General features: G+C 39.0%; 1 protein-coding gene across 1 annotated transcript in view; it reads left to right on the top strand.

Moving 5' to 3' along the window:
• Positions 1 to 15,318, top strand: part of FNDC3B (fibronectin type III domain containing 3B) — a 247,626-nt gene extending 232,308 nt beyond the window's left edge. The window contains exons 24-26 of the mRNA XM_069975184.1: positions 570 to 736; positions 3,101 to 3,228; positions 13,548 to 15,318. Coding sequence (XP_069831285.1) covers positions 570 to 736; positions 3,101 to 3,228; positions 13,548 to 13,859 — 607 coding nt within the window. The 3' untranslated portion in view covers positions 13,860 to 15,318. The remainder of the gene's footprint in view (positions 1 to 569; positions 737 to 3,100; positions 3,229 to 13,547) is intronic.
• The last annotated feature ends 9,061 nt before the right edge of the window (positions 15,319 to 24,379 follow it).

The raw sequence follows: 24,379 nt of genomic DNA, 5'->3' as shown, positions 1-24,379 counted from the left end.
CTGCTCTCTGCGGCTTCCTGCTCAAAGAATTGACATGTCAGTTCCTTGAGCAGAGACCCGCGGAGAGCTGAAGCACTTTATACATATAAGACAGTGAGGCAGGCGGGATTCCGAGCTGAATTTCTGCCTGTTTTCCACAGTGTGAACGGGTCCTAACATCCTAAACTTCCAAAACAATATTTTTTGTTATCTCTGCTTGAATTTCCATCATTCCTGTGGATTTTCTGGCTTTGAGAACTGCTGCTATTCTGTAATTTGCTATTAAATGCATTTTGATTTTACTACAGTAAAAGTAAAATAATCCTATTGTGGTTCTATTGTATCCATGCTATCTGTATTATTTTCTGAGTTGATCCTTTCTTTCTACTGTTTGAAAGATTTGATCCTTTCTACTGTTTAATCCTTGATAGTCCCACATAGCAGGAGTCATGGAGATGCAGCATTGGAGCTGCCCATAACAACCAGTTTTGTGCTTGCTTTTACTGTCTACAATAAAAATCTCCAGTCTCAGATTTCTTGCTCACAACCACCAGCATGAGCGTGTGAACATGTGTCATTTTCATTTGTAGGTTTCTCCCCATCTACAGAGGTCCAAGCCACACTTACAAAGTACAAAGACTGACAGAGTCCACCTGCTACAACTTCAGAATCCAGGCTGTGAATGATGCCGGGGAAGGACCATTTTCTCACATCTATTCATTCAGTACAACCAAATCAGTGCCACCAACCATTAAAGGTGAAATGTCCATTAAACACCATGATTAATATCTATTGAGTCATTGGGGGAGTTTTTTTTTTAACTGTTTATGGCTATGTTCACACAATTATATTAACGACTGCTATTGCATACTCAAAATAGCAGATGTTATTTTGAGTACCAAATAACGGACATTATTTAACATACTTTAGTGGCTGTCATTTCAATGACGGCCGTTGGTACATTATTTAGGTTTAGGCTGAATGATGGCTGGATTCAACACCCCTTTGGGTGGGGCATTTTTAAAAGGTCTATTGAATTTTATTGAAAAAATGATGAAAGGACAGCCAAAATAAATTTGTATGAACAACCGAAAATAACAGCCACCAATAAATGTCCTGAATGTTAATTTGATGGCCGCTGCGAACAACAACCGTTATTCTATGTGAACTAATGGCCCCGTTTCTATTGACTTTAAAGTGTCAATGTCGATATAAAAAAATTTTGGCATGTCAAAAGTTTTAATCGGTCCGGATCTTAGTGCTCTGACCCGTACTGATTGGGAGAATGAGCAGGGAGAGGACCGCATCTGCATAGGAGCCCATTATAAGTCTGACTCTTTTTTTTTTTTTTTTCAGAGAGGAGATTGGACGTGCTGCTGCGCGTCTTCTCCTGGTTCGTTATCCCGATCGGTACAGGTCTGAGCACTCAGACCCAGACAGATCAAAACTTTTGACACGTCTCTATGACATGTCAAACGGCAGTTACACATTAATGCAAAGCACTGAAGACTGAAAATAATGGCTATTACTTTACTAAACAAGACAGTGTGTGCACATGGCCTAATACTTAGGGCCTATTACACACACAATTTTAGCTGACAGATATCTGACAGATCATTAAAGTCAGGAACAGAGAACATGTCCTAAAGGAAAGATTGAGATTTTTCCTCACTTCAAATCCAGTCTTTGGCTTCAAAAATCTCTCAGATATCCATCAGATAAATCTGTGTGTGTAATAGGGCCCTTAGTGTAAGGGCCCTATTCCACCGAATGATTATCGTTTGTATAATCGTTAACGATTAACTATCTCAAACGACCGCTATTGGGAAAGACCTGAAAACGTTCACTCATTTCCATGGAATGATAATCGTTACTTACGATCGTAATTGCGATAATTTTTCTTTGCTATTTATTCGCTATTGCGTTCGTATCTATTGCGAACGACTGAACGATGTCTTATTCAATGCGAACGAGCAACGATAAAAATAGGTCCAGGTCTGAACGATAATCGTCTGGTGGAATAGGGCCCTTATGCCCCTATTCCACAGGTCGTTTAGAGGAGCAAACGAGCGCTCTCAGCGCTCGTTTGCTCCTCGTTCCCCGCTCGCTGCCGCCGCTATTCAACGCGGCTGCAGCGATCGGGTGAGTGCGGGAGGGGCTGCGGGGGGGGGGGGGCCGGCCCGGGGGATCGCTGATCGTCCGGGCAGCCCATAGGATATAGCAGCGTCTGCTGCCGATGCTCCTATTCAACGGAGCGACGGCAGCAGATCGCTGCTATATCAGTCGCTTGTTTTTCAACATGTTGAAAAACAAGCGACTGCAACGATCAGCCGACATGAACGATGTCGGCTGATCGTTGCACTCTATTCCACCGGACGATTATCGGCCATAGCGGCCGATATCGGCCGAATACGAACTATAATCGTTCCGTGGAATAGGGCCTTAAGGCTAATGTAGACAGTGCAAGAATTTGCCAGATTTATTATGGTAGCATGTGCGGGTATTTAAGAAGGTTATGTTTCTCCTTATACTCCATACTCCATTGGGAATTGTGGGAAGCAGGATTTGCAAACGGCTCTATTAGGGTCCAATTAGACTAAGCGATTTTTCTTTTCCACTGATTAACAATTGAAAGTGAGCGTTTTTAGGAATGACCTGAAATGATTCAACATAATACACCGAGGGATAGTCGTTAGCTAGTTGCAATCACAATTACGGTTGTTTGTATACCCTAGACTGCGAATGTTCGTAACTACAAGCGAACGATGTGTACACAACGAAAGATTAGCGAACCATTAACAATGATTTTATGGCCCGCTCAAAAGATGCGATCAACGACATGAGAACAAATTTTCGTTAATCATTTCATCATTGCCTGCATATACACAGAAAGATTATTGCTTAAATTTAAACTAATTCACAATTTTTTGTGTGATTAATCTTTCCGTGTAATAGGACTCTTAAACTTGCCAAACTATTCCCCATACTGTATCTCTGCTTTCTAGATCTCTATAGGCTTGTCAGGTAAGGCCAGAAGATACAGCGGTAAATTGCATTCTCAATGGAATTTTTTGATTCGTCAGTGCCCAAATATTTTTATATGTATATGTTATTTTTTCAGCTCCTCGTGTAACACAGTTAGAAGGCAACACCTGTGAAATTGCTTGGGAGACAGTATTGCCTATGAAGGGAGATCCAGTTGGGTACATTTTGCAAGTACAGGTCGGTCGAGAGTCAGAATATAAACAGGTAAGTTAAATTAATCTAAGCATTAGGTTACACATTAAAGGGGAACTCCACATAAGGAAAACTTGTTTTCTATTAAAAGTACATTAAAAGTTATATAGATGTGTCTATATAATGTATTACCATATCTGTTCTGCCACACTGGGTGCTGATTTAAATCCAGGAAGTGAGAAAAAATGGCCTCTGTGTCAATCCACATTGTCTCCTGCTCCTACTGTTCTCCCCCCTTAGGAGACAAATATTCCATGCCTCTGTCTCACATTGGGTGTTTTTGCTGAGATCAGGCAGATGATGCAGACAGGGGGCAGGGCGTGATGTCACAGGAGGCTTGGCTGTATCCCCCAATCCCCTGAGTGATTCACCATCTCTGACCGGCCAGAAGCAGCTGCTTCACTGATTGTGCAAAAGTCTGCAGTGAAATTAGGGCTGTGTTCAGACATGTTGGAGTTTTATTGCAGTACTGCAGCGTATTCACCAAAATTATGCAGTAACACAAGTAAATAATGCTTAATGGCAGACAGGATCAGAGGCGGTACTGCCAATTCCAATATATCCAATGCAAGATATGGATATGGATAAACTCCTCATTGTAGCACTCAACTTCAAAGATAAAAGATGCTTGATCATAATATGTGCGTAGAAATGAAAAAAAAAATATTCAAAAAGTTCTATACTTTATTCCAATATCAGCATTACAGGTAGAGGATACAGAGTGCTGTGTGATGTTACAGGTATTAACTGTGTGCCGTGTTGGTGGGACCACAATGAAACCATAAATTACTGCAAATAATTCAGTAACACAATGAAACTGCAATGTGTGAACACAGCCTAGATGTTCTGCAACAGATTTGGGCGGGGAATTAGCAGGGTAGAGGACTGTCATGAACAACTGAGGGAAAGAATTGCATTCTGGAACAGTACTGCATTCTGGGAACTGCTCAACCAGGAAGTACAGAAACACATTACAGACCAAAACCCCACAAAGCAAATAGATTTTTGGTAGTTTCAAAACTGGGATAGATAGGTAAGTAATGCTTTATGCTTCTGCAGAAGTTTCATTTTTTTCAACCTCTACCCGGAGTTCCCCTTTAACCTTTAACCCTGGTAACCCCTAGTACTCAAGTTTTATCTCCTTATTTGACTGTTAAAAAAAAAAATCTTTCCTGCAGTAGTTCAGTTTCTTACTTGAAATACTGGTCTAGTCTGTCCATTCATCTTAACTATGGAAGGCTTGTAATGAGCCACAAAACGCATTCTCTGAGCTTTAGAGGAATAGCAATTTAACTAATTTCTTGAGAGACAAACATAAGTCATGCAGTTCAGCTCTAAAATCAGAAGTACTGCAATTCCCCAAAGAGTTTGAGGATAAAATTTCCTTTTCACTTTTGAGATCCTTTCCCAATTGTTCTAGATAACGTTATTACTATGTTCTTTAATTCAGATCACCAGACAAAGAACATTACATCTGAAATACAATCATATCTACATAAATTCATTATTTTTTCTCATTAAAAGAATACACAAAAAAATAATATATATATTTGTGCATACTTTCCTATTAGTGTGATTTACTATATTATTGTGGAAACTTTTTATTGCTGGTTAGTAGTTATTATAGTATTAAAGTAGTCTTATGACATTAGAAAAGCATAGTGGCCTTCCTCCAGAGACAGCCCTACTCTTGTCCATAGGCAGTGTTGAGTATTGCAGGTCTTATTTACTTTGATTAAAACTAAGCTGAATCACTATAGGCAGCCTATGGACAACGATGGTACTGTTTCTGGAAAACAAAATTATCCTTGTTTTTCAAATTTTCAAAGTGTGTTCATCTACTAAAGAGCAGAGTCTGATGATCCCACAGATTTTTGACATGACCAGCCAACCATCTTAGGGCCAATCCACACTGAGCCAGATCATCGGAATTTCCGCCGCGGAATCCCGCCTTACTCAGTGTGCTGCTGTAAGTGAATGGAGAGGGCGCGCGCTTGTCCACTCCCTCTCCTTTCTGCTCAAAGAACTAATATGTTCATTCTTTGAGCGGAGAGGAGAGGGAGCGGACGAGCGCGCACTCTCCCATTCACTCAAAGCAGGACACTGAGCACGGCAGAGAGCTCCACTGCGGAATTGCGTCGTGTTTCCTCAGTGCGAACTGGCCCTTACAATATGTGTTTAAGGTTGTTCCATCTCCCTTAAAGAATCAGATATGTTTAATTTCAATGCCCAATCCTTTTGTTCTGAAGGGAGATAAGAAGATAAGCCTATACCTGTCTTTTAATTAAGAACAGATAAAGAAAAACTTAGTCGCTGTCGTGAATTTTTTTTTTGCAGAAATCAATAGTCCAGGCGATTTTAAGAAACTTTGTAATTGGGTTTATTAGCCGAAAAATGCATTTTTATCATGAAAAAGCAGTTTGAAGCTCTCTCCCTGTCTTCATTGTTCTCCTATGGAGAGAGGGAAATAAAACACCAAAACAGGACAACAAAGAGTTAAAGGACAACTCCCACGGGACCCTAAAAAAAAAAAAGACACACAGACACCATACTCACCATCCCTCTGGTGATGATCGCCACTCGATTCGCCCGCCGTCTGCGTCTCCGTCACGTCTTGCCACCGTCCAGCGATGTCTTCACTTCCGGGTCCATGGGAGAGAAAAGGCTGTCAGTGCGCTTGCGCACCGGCAGCCTTTTCATTGGCTGGAGCGCATCACATGGCTTCCAGAAAGCTCAGCCAATCAGGGCTGAGGGGGAGGGGGGGCGGGGTCGGCAGTCCGAAAGGGGGGGGAATGGCGCCAGGCCGGTTATTTAAACACATTACAAAGTTATATAACTTTGTAATGTATGTTAAATAATCCAAAAATTTTTTGTGGGAGTTGTACTTTAATCTACAACTACATCTTCTCTGACAGTCAGCACTGACCTCTCTGACCTCTGAATATGTTGTCACCCAGCTCCTTGTTTGTGTAATCCTTTGTTCTCAGCTCTCTGCTGCTGGCTAACTCCCTCCTCCCCTCTCTAAAGAACAGACAGGGTGTGTCTGATGCAACAAGTCACGATTTCCTGATTTTTGTTTGCAGTGGATGACAGAAAGGAGAGGAGGGGACCTGGGAAAAGTTTTTTTAAATGCAGATAATGGCATATTTGCCTAATAAACCCAATTACAAAGTTTTTTTTTAAATCGCCTGGACTATTGATTTCTGCAAAAAAAAAAAAAAAAAAATTCACGACAGTGACACTTTAACTGAACAAGCATGCGTATAGGAAAGATATGCAGCCAACAGCTGTTGAAGTTTTATGGCCTTCTTTGATACGCTTAAAACCGGACTTTTCAGATATGACTAAATATAATCCACTAAAGGCCCTATTACATGGAGAGGTTATCTGCTAAACCAGGCAGCTATCTCTCTGTATAACAAAGCCAGTGATCAACAGACGAGCTCAACATGTCAACAGATAATCTGCTGTTGGCCACACGGTTTAATTTAATAGGAGATGTGCTGCTTGAACATCACTAGGGATTTTCATGCATCACTGGCCACATGTTTATAGAGCTTGCGAATAGGCAAGATTGGAGCTCACTTACCACTGCGGGTTAGGGTGTCTAATACAGCTTTTACGGTAGATTCTTGTCTGAGTTTAGGGCTTATTTTCGGGATCTCTTAAATTTTTTTCATGAAGTGGTATAGAAAGACCCCCTAATAGTGCCATAAACTTGCCAATTGCCACCACAGCTGCCTCTCGCTCAGAGTCTTGTATGTGGTGGCCTGGTACTCCCAGCAAACGTGGGCTGAACATAGACAAAAGGAAGCTGCGTACACAACAGGGCTGAACGCATTGTACCAGGTAAGGAGCCAGGCCAGTATACACAGCTAACTTCCCGATGTCACTGCAGCTGAGCCACCAGCGTGTGTGTTGCATTGATCTCACACAAAGGTCCTGAAGGAAATCATCCTCGGCTGTGCTGCTGCTGCCAGTATCCTGGAGGGGGAGGAGGCTGGTATGATTCACACAAGCAGCAGCTGAGGCACTGCTCAGCCAGGACTCTTAGATCAATGGCAGTGGAACCATGGTTAATAGTTCAGTTAGCTGGACCGTGTCATTATAAATAAATAAAATAACAGGGTAGATGCTGCATCTGCTCTTGGGGCATTTGTGTTAAGACCCTATTACACTAAGTGATTATTAGCCATATTTAGCCAATTATCGGCCATTATGGCCGATAATTGCTTTGTGTAATAAAAGGAAATGATTGTGCATGTTAGTTAGCTAATGTCGGACGGTCATCAACTTGTGGAAAGACAAATGACAAGGATAGCAACGATCTGTGTAATAGGAGCAGTAGAAGCAGACTGCGGCTATCTTCTATGGGCTCCTCGCGGACCACACACTTACCCGCTCGCTGTCGGTACATGTTAAAAGCGTCTGCATCTAGTGTGGAAAGAGGAGCAAGCAAGTGCTGGTCGGTGCCTGCTTGCTCCCACTAATCGGCCGGTGTAATAGGGCCTTTAGGAGCTACAGTATGCTTATTCTCCATCTCCATGACGTTAGTCATGTAACCTTACACTAGCAAGTTTCTGCATAGCCATACTGAAAGGAAGCAGTGCTAACTACAAAACCACTGTGTTGTCATGTGTGTTCTAACACTTTGGTGCCTACTATACTACTCATGATTACAGTATAATATACTGTAATTCATTATATTTTAAGGCTGGGTTCACACTATGTATATTTGAGGCAGTATTTGGTCCTCATGTCAGGTCCTCATAGCAACCAAAACCAGGAGTGGATTGAAAACACAGAAAGGATCTGTTCACACAATGTTGAAATTGAGTGGATGGCCGCCATATAACAGTAAATAACGGCCATTATTTCAATACCACAGCCGTTGTTTTAAAATAACAGCAAATATTTGCCATTAAATGGCGGCCATCCACTCAATTACAACATTATGTGAACAGAGCCTTTCTGTGTTTTCAATCCACTCCTGGTTTTGGTTGCTATACAGCCTCACAAATACAGCCTCAAATATACATAGTGTGAACCCAGCCTTAACCTATAACTTCTAATACTGGACTTGGGCACCCTATCAGTAATATGTTGTTACCACAAAAGTTTAGATATTTAGTATTTTAAACAGATGTCCACCATTTTGAGACATAGAATATTTTTATTTTTTATTTGGCTGTCCAATTCCATCATTCTCAGATTGAGAGTCTGCAAGAAAGGGCAATTTATTTAAATATCCAATGGGTATAATTTATGTTAGAGGTTAAGAAGCCTGATATGTAACTGAATTAAAGCAAGATAAAAATAACACATATCAAAGCACAAAATGTGAATTATGATAAAGCGAGCAGTGGAGTCAGTAAATTGCCAGCCAATTTAAGCCTCTCCTGTCACATGAAACGCATCTCTGGCATGATACAGAAATGTGGAAATTGCATAAAAATGTGAGATGAGGGGTATTTACGCTCAACTATGCATCATTTACATTTTTATTTAGTTACAATTTGTGGGAAAATATAAATCTCACTCCCTGCTTTATGTATCATCATCTAGATAACAAGTGACTTTAGTTTGCACTGATAAAAGAAAGTGTGTTAACAAATGCAATTGTATGTCATACAAAGCACAGATATGATAGTGGATAATATGATGATCAATTTGCTTGAATTCAGCTTGGATTCCGCATCCTCTGTGACAGTTATCATTAGAAACAAACACCTCCATGAATTTTGAAACTACTTACTATAAAATAGGACACTCCTCTGTAAAGTAGATGAATTTCTTGTGGTTGTTGATTCACAGTGACTACTGACCATACGGAAGTTACAGAAAATCACAGGTTACAGCAACTATCAAGCAATTGTAGTGTTTGCTTGTGGGGAAATAGGTCGACTGACTTATTCTGGCATAGAAAACTTTTATTGTATTTTAGTTTTGTTTGTTTTTTTAAATTGTATTTCAAATAACTTTGAAATAGGGCAAAAAAAAACTGAAAGCAATGACTGCCAAGTGATGTATAGACAGTATGCTTGAAATTTTAGTGCTTTAAGCTTATAAAATTACATCATAGACAAGAATAATGAGTCCGGATTTGAGACCATTTGGGTACTATTCAAAATTCACACCCTAAGAGTCATTGATTTACATATTGAGAGAGGTTAATAAGTCTACCAGCTGTAGCTCTCTCCATTTGGTAGGCAAAATCTATATGTAAGAGTAGATAATCCATAGTAAGTGAGGTTAAATCTCTCCTGCATCTAGCAATTATTTGTCTGGTTGCAGGAAAAGAGAACCCAGAATTTTTTTGCCAAACAATTAGACTTATTTTCTTACCTTGGTTTACCCTTGTGCGAGTTAGGTTTAAATAAGACTCATGAGTTTTTTGGACATTTTCCAATGTAAAAAAAAAGTTGATTTCTACCTTGTAATTTAAAGGAGAAGTCCGGCAAAAATGTTAAAGTATTATATTGCCCCCCAAAAGTTATACAAATCAAAAATATACACGGAAATGCTTATAAAATGCTTTTTTTCCCTGCACTTACTACTGCATCAAGGCTTCACTTCCTGGATAATATGGGGATGAACTCCCAGAGCTGTGCAGGCTGTGGCTGCTGGAGAGGATGATGGCAGGGGGACACTGAGGGACACAGGGCACTGGAGGGACACTGAGCATCCCCAAGCCATCATCCTCTCCAGCAGCAACAGCCCGCACAGCTCTGGGAGTCGGATCGTGACATCACCATGTTATCCAGGAAGTTACATCACCATGTTATCCAGGAAGTGAAGCCTTGATGCAGCAGTAAGTGCAGGGAAAAAAGCACTTAATAAGCATTTCCAATAAAAATTATATTGGGGATTTGTATAACTTTTGGGGGGCAATACAATACTTTCATAAAAATTTTAGCTGGACTTCTCCTTTAGGGTGCGTTCACACCTACAGGATCTGCAGCAGATATGCAGCAGATTTGATGCTGTGTTCAGTTATTTTAATGAAATCTGCTGCAGAAAATCAGCTGCAGATCCTGTAGGTGTGAACGCACCATTAAGGTTTTAGCATAAGGGCTCGTTCACACAGAGCAAAAGCAGCTGAATTTCTGCGCTGAAATTTCAGCCGTTAAAATAGGTGCAGAGCTAATTTCCATTGTGTTGAATGGAAATTCTGCTCTGCAGTTCACACGGTGGAATTTCCGCACTGAACTAATCCGCTTTCTGCCAGACGAATGAACATGTTCATTCTTCCGCTAGCGGAAGCCTATACAAATCAATGGGGCTCTGATTTTCTGTTTCAGCGCGGAATACGTGCGTATTTAGCACGGAATACAAGCGTAATGCAAGCGGAAATTACGCACTGAATCAGCGTGGAAATGGGGGAAAAAAGGGGGGAGGAGGATTCTAGTATATATTCTGGTATAGTCTAGTTTACTCGCCAAATACTCGCTGAATTTCAGAGCTAAATGCATGCGGATTTGGCGCGGATTCCTCGAGTATTCCGCGCTGAATTTGTCGAGCTGATTACGAGCTGAACACTTTCCTAGCGGAATACGCAGGGGTTCTGCTTACATTCTACTCGGAATTCAGCGTCAGTTGATTTCAGGCGGAAATATTTCCTGTGTGAACGTAGCCTAAGGGAGACTTTTTTAAAAAATAGGTTATAAAATCATGAAATGCCTTTCATGCATTCATTTCGTGTAAGAATAATTAGAGGATTTGGCAAAAGATTAATGGTGCCTAAGTATTAATGGTTGATGGTGACATATACATAAATATTTGTAAAAGCCACGGCGGGGAAGGATGGGTTTGGCAGATAGCTCTTGGAAATAGCATAACCTTTAATCTTGATATAAGCCTGCAGTGAAGGATATGCAGCTGTAATCCACTTGTAGACATTAATATTATCTGCCATGTTATAAATAAATCTTAATGAAAGAGAAGACAGTATCACCACTATTAGGTTACTTAGGGAGGTACCACCATGTCTGGAGAGTGGTTTCTATACTATATAGCAGATAGTTCAGAGCCAACCTAGCACCATGTTCATGTTTAAAGAAGAGGTTAGGGGACCACCTAATATTGCTAATAATAAAAAAAAAAAAAAAATATTTTGAGGGAAAATTATTGTGCCAAAAGTGCACAACACAATAGAAGGTGTTCTTTCAACTGTGGAAATCCAGTCTCCCCAGGGAAATATTTTAGATAAGAAGTTCATAGAATTTTATATAGTCTCTATGCCAGACAAATAGGGAAGTGGGACCTGGAGAATTTACACATTTACATGTATCCCTAAAGGGCTTACACTATAATAGGAAACTCTACTGAATAAAATCAGAGTGGTCTCTATTGTTGTCAGTGACTCCAGAAGATGAGTTACAGACATGATTTAGTAGTCCTCTTATAATTAGTGTTCAGCACGTTTGCGGAACTGTTAAGGCGCTATTACAGGAAGTGATTATCAGCCGATGCTGACCATTACTGCCGATAATCGCTTTGTGTAATAGAAGACAACAATCAGCTGATATACACGATGTCTGCTCATAGTTTACATTTCAACATGTTGAAAGACAACAATCATTATAGAAATGATCTGCTGCCATCGCTCCGTGGAACAGGATCATCTGGGCAGCTCCCCCAGCTCTCTCCTATCTGCTTTCTGCCAACGCGCGTAATAGCGTTGGAAGGGAACAAGAGCCAGCAAGCGCTGACCTGACAGATCGGCGCTTGTATGCTCCTCTGCATCGCTCCATGTATTAGGGGCTTTAGGGTTTGGAAACATTCTCCATACCAAAATGCTCGGCATTTGACTTGCAGCATCTGGAGAAGTTGTATGCAGTCTTAGGGAGTCCTGTTTTCCTGACAGCCCTGGGGCTGCATCCAACTTATCCAGATGCCGAAGTTAAGTGCTGAGTAATAGGGTTCGGAGAAAGTTAATAAACCTGGAAAGTTTGGCAAGTCTGCTCATCACTACTTATAATCCAATTTTTAAATACCTAGGCCGACTTGGATTTTTAGAGTTTCGGCTCTGATGAAGCTGCTCCTCTGATGTGGAATGGTTTATATTCAAGAAGTTGTAGTGTAAGGTAGAGTTGGCTGAATCCCTGGTAGAGTGTACACAGTAACAGGAAGTCCATTTCAGGATGGACATCTGATGGGAAGTTGTGCTAATAAAGAAAGTTTAAGGCTGCGTTCACACTACGTATATTTCAGTCAGTATATTTCAGTCAGTATTGCAACCAAAACCAGGAGTGGATTAAAAACACAGAAAGGATCTGTTCACACAATGGTGAAATTGAGTGGATGGCCGCCATATAACAGTAAATAACTGCCATTATTTCAATATAACAGCCGTTGTTCTAAAATAACAGCAAATATTTGCCATTAAATGGCGGCCATCCACTCAATTTCAACATTGTGTGAACAGAGCCTTTCTGTGTTTTTAATCCACTCCTGGTTTTGGTTGCAATACTGACTGAAATATACATATACTGACTGAAATATACGTAGTGTGAACGCAGCCTAATAGCATAAAGAAAACATGAAAGTGCACAGAAATATAGTAAAATAGCTTTATTTATCAATATATCTTCTTTTGTTAGACAGTTGAAAATAGATTTTATGGTCAGACAACCCCTTTAACATCATAATCTTAAACATACATTGTCCTTTCCTGGTGTAACCTGGTATGAAGTCAAGTTCAATGGAGATAGTTATTGGCTTTAGTTGTGAGGCGCTGGTATCATGCTTTAGGTCATGGGTCTCCAAACTGCCTGGACAGCTAAAGCTTTGGATTTGGTTGCCCAGGCATGCAGAGAAATGTAGTTTTGTAACAGCTGAAGGGCCGCAGTTTGGAGACCCATGCTTTAGGTTCTGCAAATCCTTGTCTCGTCAAACAGGTGCGTTTATGCAACATTTTTCATATGTCGGTTCTGGTTGTATGTGCCACTACTTCTCTTAAATTTTCAACTAAGTATACAGCAAAAAAAAAAAGGAGGAGGAAAGAAAACTTTATGAAAGCAACTGAATGTTGAGGCAACATGTAGTATGATTTTGACGTCTGGTTGTGTAGGCTACAGATTGTTTGCAGCTCCCCAAAATCTTCATCCAGAAGCTTTCAGAATGGAGCTTATGAGACTTTTGATAGAAAATTTTAGTCTTTTTGAACTGATTTCCATTTGCAATGTTCGTTGTAATTTTACTGGTGACAGTCTTTCTTTTTTTTTTCTCCCAAACTCCTAATTATGACTGTAACAAAATATAACGAGCCAAATACAATCTAAAGTTGTGACTGTGTCAGAGTACATTTTAATAGGAATTGTATTTTGCAGGTATACAAAGGAGAAGACACATCATTTCATATCTCAGGTGTACAAGCTAATATGGATTACAGATTCCGGGTTTGTGTGTGTCGTCGATGCATCGATACTTCCCAGGAACTCTGTGGATCGTACAGTCCATCTGCATCTTTTGTTATGAGACGGAATGATCTCATGTTGCCAGAGGACCTATCACACCTTGATCGTTCAAAACTCAAGGGCATGGTGCCTACTGATGAACAGTTTGCAATTCTTATTGTTTTAGGTTTTGCAACCTTGTCTATTTTATTTGCCTTTATACTTCAATACTTCTTTATGAAGTAACCAATGAAGACAGGTTAGAGATATAAACTTAACTAATGCTGCGCATTATAATCCATTTATTCAAATATTCATTTTTAAATAAATACAGACATTTTCCGTTCTACATTTTATATTCATATTTTTTACAGTTTTAGTACATGCTCAATGTTTTGATGCACCTTTTTGAAATGTAGACCCAGGACATAGCTGAAATTAGTTTCTGCTAAGTAGCTATATAAGTGTATAAATTGCAGCTGCAGTGTTCTGCTCCTGAGCTGATTCATTTTCATGACCCAAATTAGTTGTTGACTAAACAGACAGTCAAAATTCAGAGTAATTCAAGGCAATCCAAACACTTGTGGCTTGTGATAGAGCTTTGTATATCAATATTGCTTTCCATAGAAACACTGACATATACAAACATTCATGCAAAAAGTATATGCATGGGTACAATTGCATATACAACTGAAATCTCTACATATACAAGCTTTTCGTACGAAATAAAAAAAAATTGTGAAAATCTGTATATTTTACTTGAAACTGCTTACATAGCTGTTATGATATTGCTATTTTTAAGAAGGGAACTTAACTGCATGTTTACAAACACAAGTGACATACAATATACGCAAATGAAAATAGTGCCTTCAAATTCGGTGTGCTTTAAAGCTATGTTGACTGCTGTACATGGTGTCTGGCAATAACCGCATGTTTAAAACCAACATAGTATTTAGGGTGTGAAACTTAGTATTTCTTTGCCTGGAACCAATGCAGCTAATGTAACATAACATACAAGCCAAAACATTATTTGGTTTAGTATATCTCATTGTGTTTTATATAGTTTTTATTACATTACACTCATATAAAAGTTTGCTGTCATTCAATACACATATATTGAAAATATACAGTAATGCTTAAGGGGTTATTTCCATATGCCTGCTTCAGATTTTTTTTGCTTTCACATCTAACCTTTACAGGGAAACCTGCCATATTTTAAGCTGCCTGAACCATGGAGACAGGCTGTGGTATAACAACAAACTATAATTCTCTCTGAAACATTGTAATATTTTAGAGAAACCATATAGTTAAAAAAAGGTCAAACACGGAATTGGGTATATAGACAATTGGACAGAGCCAATTTTCTGGCTGATTTTAAACCTTTGCATTTCATCACAATTTGTTGTGAAAACAAAGCCATTCTCTATGGTTAGGGCAGCATGACTGGTTCCCTTTAATGTATTAAACCCACACCATTCTTCAGATATAATTCTGAACCAATATTTTTTTTCTCCATTTTCTTTCACTGCAGCTCTGCTTTCTGCTATGCCCTTTTTTTGGGTTAGACTTTGCCTCAAATGCCAAGCCAGGGGCTCAACTTCCCTCTGTGTGCACGTTCATGGTGCTGCTACACAATAAGTTTTCTAAACATGCAGAGGTTACATAGTACGGTTGAAAAAAAAAAACATGTGCCCATCAAGTTCAACCAAGGGGGGGGGGGGGGGATTAGGGGCGGATTCTATACATATGTACTTATGCTATTTTGTTCTAAGAACTTGTCTAAGCCTGTTGTGTAGCCCTGTTTTGCTGTGACCAGATCCTGGGATAGACTGTTCCACAGATTCACTGTTCTCATGGTAAAGAAGGTGGAGGCAGTGCCCCCTTGTCTTTTGGGAGAGTTTTACCTGGAATATCTTTTCCCCATATTTCTTGTAGGGGCCATTTATATATTTAAATAAATTACTCATATCTCCCTTTGAACAAATGTAATTCTTTTAACCTCTCATCATAACTAAGATGCATTGTGCCCCTTATTAGTTTAGATGCCCACTTTTAGTTTTTCACCTTTTCCAGCTTTAGGACATCCTTTCAATAAATTGGTGCCCAGAACTGGACAGCATACTCCAGATGAGGCCGCACTAAAGCTTTATAAAGCGGTATTATTATATCCCTTGTGTGCCATTCTGTAGTCTATTATCTACAAGTACACCCAGATCCTTCTCCATCAGTGACTCTCCCAGAGTAACTTCCCCCAGGACATATGATGCATGTGGGTTATTAGTACCCAGGTGCATAACTTGACATTTATCCACATTGAACCTCATTTGCCAAGTGGACGCCCAAACACTCAGAGTGTCTAAGTCATCCTGTAACATCTGCACATCCTCCATAGACTGTACTGTACTACAAAGCTTGGTGTCATCTGCAAAGATAGAAACATTACTGTTAATTCCATCCTCAATATCATTAATAAACAAGTTAAACAGAAGGGGGCCGAGTACTGACACTTGGGGTACAACACTTATGACCAGGGACCATTCAGAGTAGGAATCATTGACAACCACTCTCTGGGTACGATCATTAAGCCAGTTTTCAATCCAGTTACAAATTAAAGTTTCCAAACCTATAGACCTTAACTTACCCATCAGAGGCCCATGAGGGACACTTCATCCACAGCCACCCCCCTATCCAGGCTTCTACTCACTTCTTAATAAAAAAAAAATTAGGTTGGTTTGATAACTTCTGTCCTTGGTAAACTATGCTGGTTATCACTAATAATACTATTACCCCCACCAGGTTTCTGTTGTGTTTTTTTTTTTTGCCATGCTCCTATGTTACAATCTATGTCATATTGCCTGGTCCCACAAAGGGGACAGAAGCCTTTGTGACCCACAGTGATGTTCTTCTTCATTGTTCACTTTTGTTTGCTATAGGGGAAATATTAAACAGAACATCACTGTACCATCAGTGATATCAAGCAAGCAGTAAGGACTCATACTGTTGACTCCAGTAATGGAGATGGGTGCCAGTTGACACATGCACACAGATGTAACATAACATACTGTGGATAGCCCATAAGTGTCCCAAATGAGTGTACCCCTTTAAGAGAAAGCACCTGCAGGCCACATCTGTTTTCTAAGAAATGGCTCAAATGCCTTCAGGTCTTTGCAAGCAACACAAATATAATATCATATATAATATGGACTGTTGGAAGTAAAGCTTTGAAAACTTTATTCATTGTTATTTGAATCAATATGTCACACTGAGATTGTTTAGAAGCCTATTACTACAAAAAAAATTTAATAATTTGGCCAAAATCATTTAAACACCGAAACGCATGTTTAAGGCTGGGTTCACACTACGTATATTTCAGTCAGTATTGTGGTCCTCATATTGCAACCAAAACCAGGAGTGGATTAAAAACACTGAAAGGATCTGTTCACACAATGTTGAAATTGAGTGGATGGCCGCCATATAACAGTAAATATCTACCATTATTTCAATACAACAGCCATTGTTTTAAAATAACAGCAAATATTTGCCATTAACCCTTAGGGGACACAGCCAGTTTTCATTTTTGCGTTTTCGTTTTTCCCTCCTTGTGTATATAAGGCCATAGCGCCTGCATTTTTCCACCTAGAGACCCAAATGAGCCCTTATTTTTTGCGCAACTAATTGTACTTTGCTATGGCAGATGTGATTTTTGCCTAAAATGTGCCGGGAAACCAGAAAAAAATTATATGTGTGGTGAAATTGAAAAAAAAAATGTTTTTTTTTTTTATTTGGGGGGGGGGGGGGGGTTGTTTTTACTCCGTTCGCCCTGGGGTAAAACTGACTCATTATATATGTTCCTTAAGTTGTTACGATTACAACGATATGTAACATGTATAACTTTTATTTGATTTGATGGCTTGTAAAAAATTAAAACCTTTTAAAGAAAATATATGTTCCTTAAAATCGCTCCATTCCCAGGCTTATAGCGCTTTTATCCTTTGGTCTATGGGTCTGTGTGAGGTGTCATTTTTTGCGCCATGATGCGATCTTTCTATCGGTACCTTAATTGCGCATATATGACTTTTTGATCGCTTTTTATTACAATTATTCTGGATTTGATGCGACCAAAAATGCGCAATTTTGCACTTTGGGATTTTTTGGCGCTGACGCCGTTTACCGTGTGAGATCAGGAATGTGATTAATAGTTCGGGGGATTACGCACGCGGCGATAGCAAACATGTTTGTTTATTAATTTATTTATTTTTATTTATAAAATGGGGAAAGGGGGGTGATTCAGACTTTTATTAGGGGAGGGGATTTTGTGTTATTAAAAATACATTTTTCTTTTACTTTACACATATACTAGAAGCCCCCCTGGGGGACTTCTAGTATATGTACTCTGATCTCTCATAGAGATCCATGCAGTATAGTTATACTGCATGAATCCATGAGATCGGTGTTCTATTGCTTTTGGCTGCTGCAGCCAAAAGCAATAGAATGCCGAGCCGGGATCAGCGCCATTACGGCGCAAACCCCGGCCCGGGATGGATGCGGGGGGGCGATCCCCCCACTAGACCACCAGGGATGGAAATGAGCAAGTATTTAGAAGCAGCTGTCAACTTTGACAGCTGCTTTTAATTACTTAATTAGCGGGCACGGCGATCGGACCGTGCCCACTAATAGCCGCGATCCCGCGCTACATGCGGCACCCGGGATCGCGGCAGTTCAGAGGGGGGTCGCCGTGCGACCCCCCCTCTGAACTCCCATAGCGGCACGAGGACGTTCAGTAATGTCCTGGTGCAGCTATGGGTTAAATGGCGGCCATCCACTCAATTTCAACATTGTGTGAACAGATCCTTTCTGTGTTTTTAATCCACTCCGGGTTTTGGTTGCAATATGAGGACCACAATACTGACTGAAATATACGTAGTGTGAACCCAGCCAAAAACTTTACAAACTTTACAATCAGATGGCTTTTACGCCTATTTTTTTTCTCCAAACCCAAAATTTTTCCATTATAAAGTGCCTCAGGGAAACATTTCAGCTGAAGGTGTAACTCATTTTCAAGAGGGTGCAACAGACACACAACATATACTCAACTTTTATATAAATCTATATTTTGTATATTTTTGCTGCTTTTCGTTGCCTTGTGATAGAATTAAATGTCTGACATTCACTGAGGTATCTTGTCATATTCCTCTTTATAGTATATCTGTTTTGTTTTTTTTTATTCCCATAACCAAAGCAACGGGGAATCCAACAATAGTTTGTTGTAATTTTTTTTTTTTTTGCCATATATTATATTAAGTACTTTTAAAATCCCAATTACAGTGCAATCTTTTATTTATTATAAAGACAAATAAATATGTACTAATATTTGTAGCATGAAATTTTTTTTTTTGATAATTTAGTTGACTTTTTACCCAGCAGCATTTTAAGTGATATCTGTCTTTATTTGAGATTTGTTTTATTGTGACATAAAATCAGCGCATGTAAAGCCAAAAACATCCGTGATTGAAACGTTTACATGTAATCGGATTTTCTAATCATCTCTTCTGAGGAAAGTGTTATGATCCACTAGTTATGCTGTGTGCCTATAATGATGTAGCAAATGTTAGAACTGTCTTGTAATATAACTGTAAACACTACGTTAACATAGCTCTGCAAACTAATTTCAGCCAAGGTTGTGGCAAATTACATTTTTTTTATTTAAATACATTATGCCTTATGTCTTCTGTATTTTATGAGCATAATCTATACAGGTGTTAATAAAAATAATTTTTGTATTTTATTAAAAATGTACAAAGTAAGTGTCCGATTGTCTAAAGCGGTGCTGCTACCTTAAAAAGAGATGAAAATAAATTGGGGAAAAATTTCATGATAAACCGTTGGCCAATAAAAAGAATTGGGCGGGGGGGGGGGTCAAATAGTTTTGGCCATTTTTTATTCAGTTTTTTTAAGTCAGAAGTGGATCAAGATGAAAGAAAATCTAACAGAAAAATATTTTAAATTCCTTTTGATCCCACTTTTGGCTTTATAAAAAAAACTGATTGAAAAACCGCTGTGTGTGAAACTTCCCTTAGGGTTTTGACGGGATACTCCAGAGAAAAAAATCTAAACAACTGGCGTCAGAAAGTTATACAAATTTATAAAAAATCTCCAGTCTTCCAGTACTTATCAGCTGCTATATGCCCACCAGGAAGTGGTGTATTCATAAGTTTGACACCATGCTCTCTGCTGCCACCTCTGTCTGTGACAGGAACTGTCCAGAGCAGTAACATATCCCCATAGAAAACTTCTACTGCTCTAAACAGTTCCTGTCACAGACAGATGTGTTAGACTTGAAAGAATATACCACTTCCAAAAAAATGCAGCAGCTGATAAGCACTGGAAGACTTGAGATCGTGAATTTACAGCAAAGTGCTTCATTATCTCTGCAATCCGCTCATCAGCCTGCTGCTTATTAACTCACTGCCGCTCGGTGCTGCTCTTCCCTGGGTGCTGGGAAATGCTGGATCCAGTCTTGGGAAACTGGGAGAAGTTTTTAATAAAAACAAATTACAAATCTGTATCCATTTCTCACACCAATTGATTTAAAAACAAAGATTTTTTTTTTTACTCTGGAGTACCCTTTTAAGAAACATTTGGGGTCTTTCGATGTTTCACATAAATTTGTATGCGCTCATTCACGGCAGCATTATTACATATTTTCTGTGCTGAGCTTTTTTTTTATTATTTTCAGAATTAGGGAGCCAACATCAGTAGAAAAAAGCTAAATATCTTTATTCTATAGTGCCTCATTATAACAATAATAAAATATACCTAAAGTCACTGAATATTCCACTTCTATATTAGCAACACTATCAATACATTATATCTATAGTGATGCCTGTAAAAATTTGAAATAATATATATTTGCACCTTATCTCTTTAATTCAACAAAAAGACATGGGGGGGGGGGTTACGTTTTAGGTACGTAAAACATATTTAACTTTCTATTTCTTTTGTAGTAATGCTGCTTTGAATGTTTCATGATAACTATTACTATATAATCCTTTTAAAAGATTTTAGATACACAGATGTTACGGTGATATTATTCCAAGCATTGGTAAGCCACTATGGAAATATTTTATATGTGCATTTTGAAAAAAAGAGACCTTATTGGCCAGTTTTAGAAGAAACTGTCTTTTATTTCTGGAGGGACTTATTTTTTATTATGGAATTAATGTAATTTTTTTATAATGTTTGTGTCCATTAAAAATATGAAATTGCCAAAATATATTTTTATATTTTTCTCATAGTCCATTTGATGATTTATTTTTAGCATACGTATAGGCTCTTAAAGAAGCCATGCCAATATGTGGCACTCCAAGACTCTAACCATGGAAAATCTGAAGTCTGTCATATGATAGTCCTAGTACTGACCTTTGTTATATTACTTCTAATGTAAGAATATTAAACCAGAGCTTTGGGGTCAGGATTTGAGACCTGCTTTAACATACCTTGACATGATCTGTTGATAAATGAGAAGAGATTTACTTTAATAGTCACTCTTGTACCTTATCTGGCAGATAATAAAATAAGTGCACTGGCCTACTTTTGGGCCTTGCAATCACAGACCAGCAGAGAAACTTAGGCTGCATTCACACGTTCAGTGTTTTTCCCTGTCCTTGATTGTGGTCCGGCAGCAACCTCCATGATCCATGCAAAACAGTCAGTTTTTCATCAGTTTTGTGTCCGTGTCCGTTTTTTTCATGGATCTGTGTTAAAGCATTTTAAATTAAATTGATTACATCACAGCCGTGTTTTTCACGGATGAACACGGATGTCACATCCGTGTACATCCGGGAAAAACACGTATCTCATTGATTTCTATGGGGAATCCTTTCCGTGCATCCGTTCCGAGTAATGACATGTCCTATGTTTTAACGGAACGGATCACGGATCTGTGAAATCACGGAACATCTGAATAGCCCAATAGAAAGCAATGGGCTGTAAAATTGTCAGTGCGCATGGATCAGTGAGCACGGACAACTTCCCGGAACGTGTGAATGGAGCCTTACTAGTCACCCCAGAGCTTGGTGACATGTTGGCTATTCGGTACCTAACAGCAATAGATTGATGCCTCTTCAGATCAATTGGAAAGTAGAATTGGACAAGTCAGAATTGTATTTTTGCACAACAGTTACAATTGAATTACAAAATATTTTTTACCTCACTATTGGACAAACATTCCAAATATTTCATTAACAAAAAAATCAAGTTTTCTGGTATTGTAAATTTGACTACTTTGTATGCATTGTATTAAAGCCGTTATATCTACTTTAATGTATAGATTTTGCTAAATAAGAAATTGCTACAGTATGTAAAACTTAATTGTACTTCTAGTGTATATGTAATATATTTAAGCCCAATAAATGTTTTACTTCCTATTTGGATGGTCATTGATTTATTTTCTTCAGCTTTGTTGTTTTTCTGATAAAATCATAATCAAGTATTTGTTAAAACTACATATGGTATGGAATTTATGCCTGCAGTGAATAATACATTGGGCCAGATTTATCAAAGGGTGTAAAATCTAGACTGTCACAGCTCAGCTTTCAGTGCTGATAAAATGAAAGCTGAGCTGTGATTGGTTGTTGTGGGCAGTTTGCACCAGTCTAATTTTTACGCTCTTTGATAAATCTTCCCTATTGAGTTATCATCTGGTCACTCTTTAAGGAATCCCTTAGACCCTGCAACATGTGAATTATTATTTTAAAGGGAAATTGTACATGCAAACCTGCTAATGTGTACTAGAGTTGGGCGCTTATCGAGCTGTGTAAAAGGACCCTTACAGCAGTAGGCTGGGATTCAGTACTGGGCCCCTTCACCTGTGCTGTGCAGAAGCTTACTGTATTAATGAAGGCTTAACATTTACTTTTTATTTATTTCCTTTACCATCTATTGAAAATTTACATTGAGTGTAAAAAGAAAAAAAATCACCTGTATTTTATCTTTTTGTTCTGTTTATTTTTTTAAATTTACATTATACAGTCGTGCCTTGGATTACAAGCATAATTTCCTCCAGCACCACGCTTGTAATTGAAATCCACTCTTGAACCAAAGCAAATGTTCCCATAAGAAATCACTAATATGCAGTCAATTGGTTCCACACCCCAAAAATAATGATTTTTTTTATTCTGAATAACATTTAGAACAGATGAAACAAACAATGAGAAACAGCTGAATGTGATATTAGTTACTGTACAGTATAGCAATCAGTAAATGGTGTATAATGTATAGTAAGTGCATAAACCTGAGAAAACAGCAGTTTGTAGATATAGAATAGGGATTCAGATCCCCATAATGCAGTAGCGTAGTACAACAGGCTAGAATAGAGAAGCATGGCTGCTGTCAGAGGTCTGTGTGGTCACATGACAGCATTTTGGAATGTTCCCACTATGGGATCATAGCGGTGAAAGGTGGCCATCTCGTAATATTGATGGCTGCAAATCATGATCATTATTTGTGGGCGTTAATTAGAATTGAGTGAATTTACAGTACAAAAGTTTTGTTAGCTCGGCAGTCTGTTTATCGGCCGGCTGTCTTTGAGCTTCATGCTGTTTCCTGCCACTAGGCTCCGGGTGCCTGGAGAAACTTGATCCAGTCCTGAGAAACTGGTCATCTCTACCGTCAATGTTACGAGACTCACAATTCCCTACTATTGGAACATAGCCTTTTGACATATCTCTTTTACCCAACACCAGGACTGAAATCCCCTAACGTTTCACTGCCATTCACATTCTCTAATGTTTCTATGACAGTTAATTACGTTATAGGTTAGCTATACTTTCTGAATAGTGGCATTTGGCATCACATTATAGCTATTTTGTCTTTAAGAGAAATTCTACCTTTGTATTATCCTGAATTAGTTTTTCTAGTTGGCACTACCAGTGATTAGATAATTGGGCTCCTCTTTTATTATAATATCTTTTTGTCAAGTTACTAGTCCTTTACATACTAGTTACTAGTGATTACTATGATCTATGTAACCTTACCCTGACATCTAGCCTGTTATTTACCTTTCCAGCATGCTAAATGGGTCCTCAGAAGCTTAAAGTGTACCTGTCATGATGCCCGCTGCCAGATCAGTGGGAGTTCCTCTGTTAATCCGGAACTTCCTGTCTCCTTGGATGCCAAAACACATTAAGATCAATGGTTGTCGCAGCCGTTACAGTCTTACGGCGTTTTGGTATCCAAGGAGGCCCAAACTTTCGGAGGAAGCAGGCATCATGACAGGTACTTTTTCAGATGAAATAGAAATAACATGAAGCAGATATGTTTACAGTGCTATCTTTTTATCTGTCCTTCCCCTATCCTCTTTTATTAAGCAGGCTCTTATGTAGCCTGTGATTCACAATGAAGTCTCTGACACAAAGCTGACAGATCATACCTAAAAGCCTACACTGCGAGCCCTACTATGCTCAAAAGCTGTGAAATTGCTGCACTTTGATTCTAGCAGTTCACCTATTACCTTTAAAAGCATTTCTGACAAGTCCATGGTAATGATACTTGTCTGTTCTAAGACTAGTTTGCTAAACTTCTGCTCTCTGTAAAAGACTTCTATAGTTTGGGACCAAGTGAACAATTGTATGGTTGCTGGTTCCGAACCAACAGAAACAAATGCCTTCCTACAGAGAATTGTATTAGGCTGGCCATACCCATGAAACTGGGCGGAGCATTTGGCTGGCAGTTATGTCTCCCTACTTTCCTGTGCACATGAATCTTTA

The sequence above is a fragment of the Dendropsophus ebraccatus genome, chromosome 6 (genome assembly GCF_027789765.1).
Source record: "Dendropsophus ebraccatus isolate aDenEbr1 chromosome 6, aDenEbr1.pat, whole genome shotgun sequence".
Classification (NCBI taxonomy): domain Eukaryota; kingdom Metazoa; phylum Chordata; class Amphibia; order Anura; family Hylidae; genus Dendropsophus; species Dendropsophus ebraccatus.
Note: the sequence above shows the minus strand (reverse complement) of the source record. Positions and strands in the feature narration are given on the sequence as shown.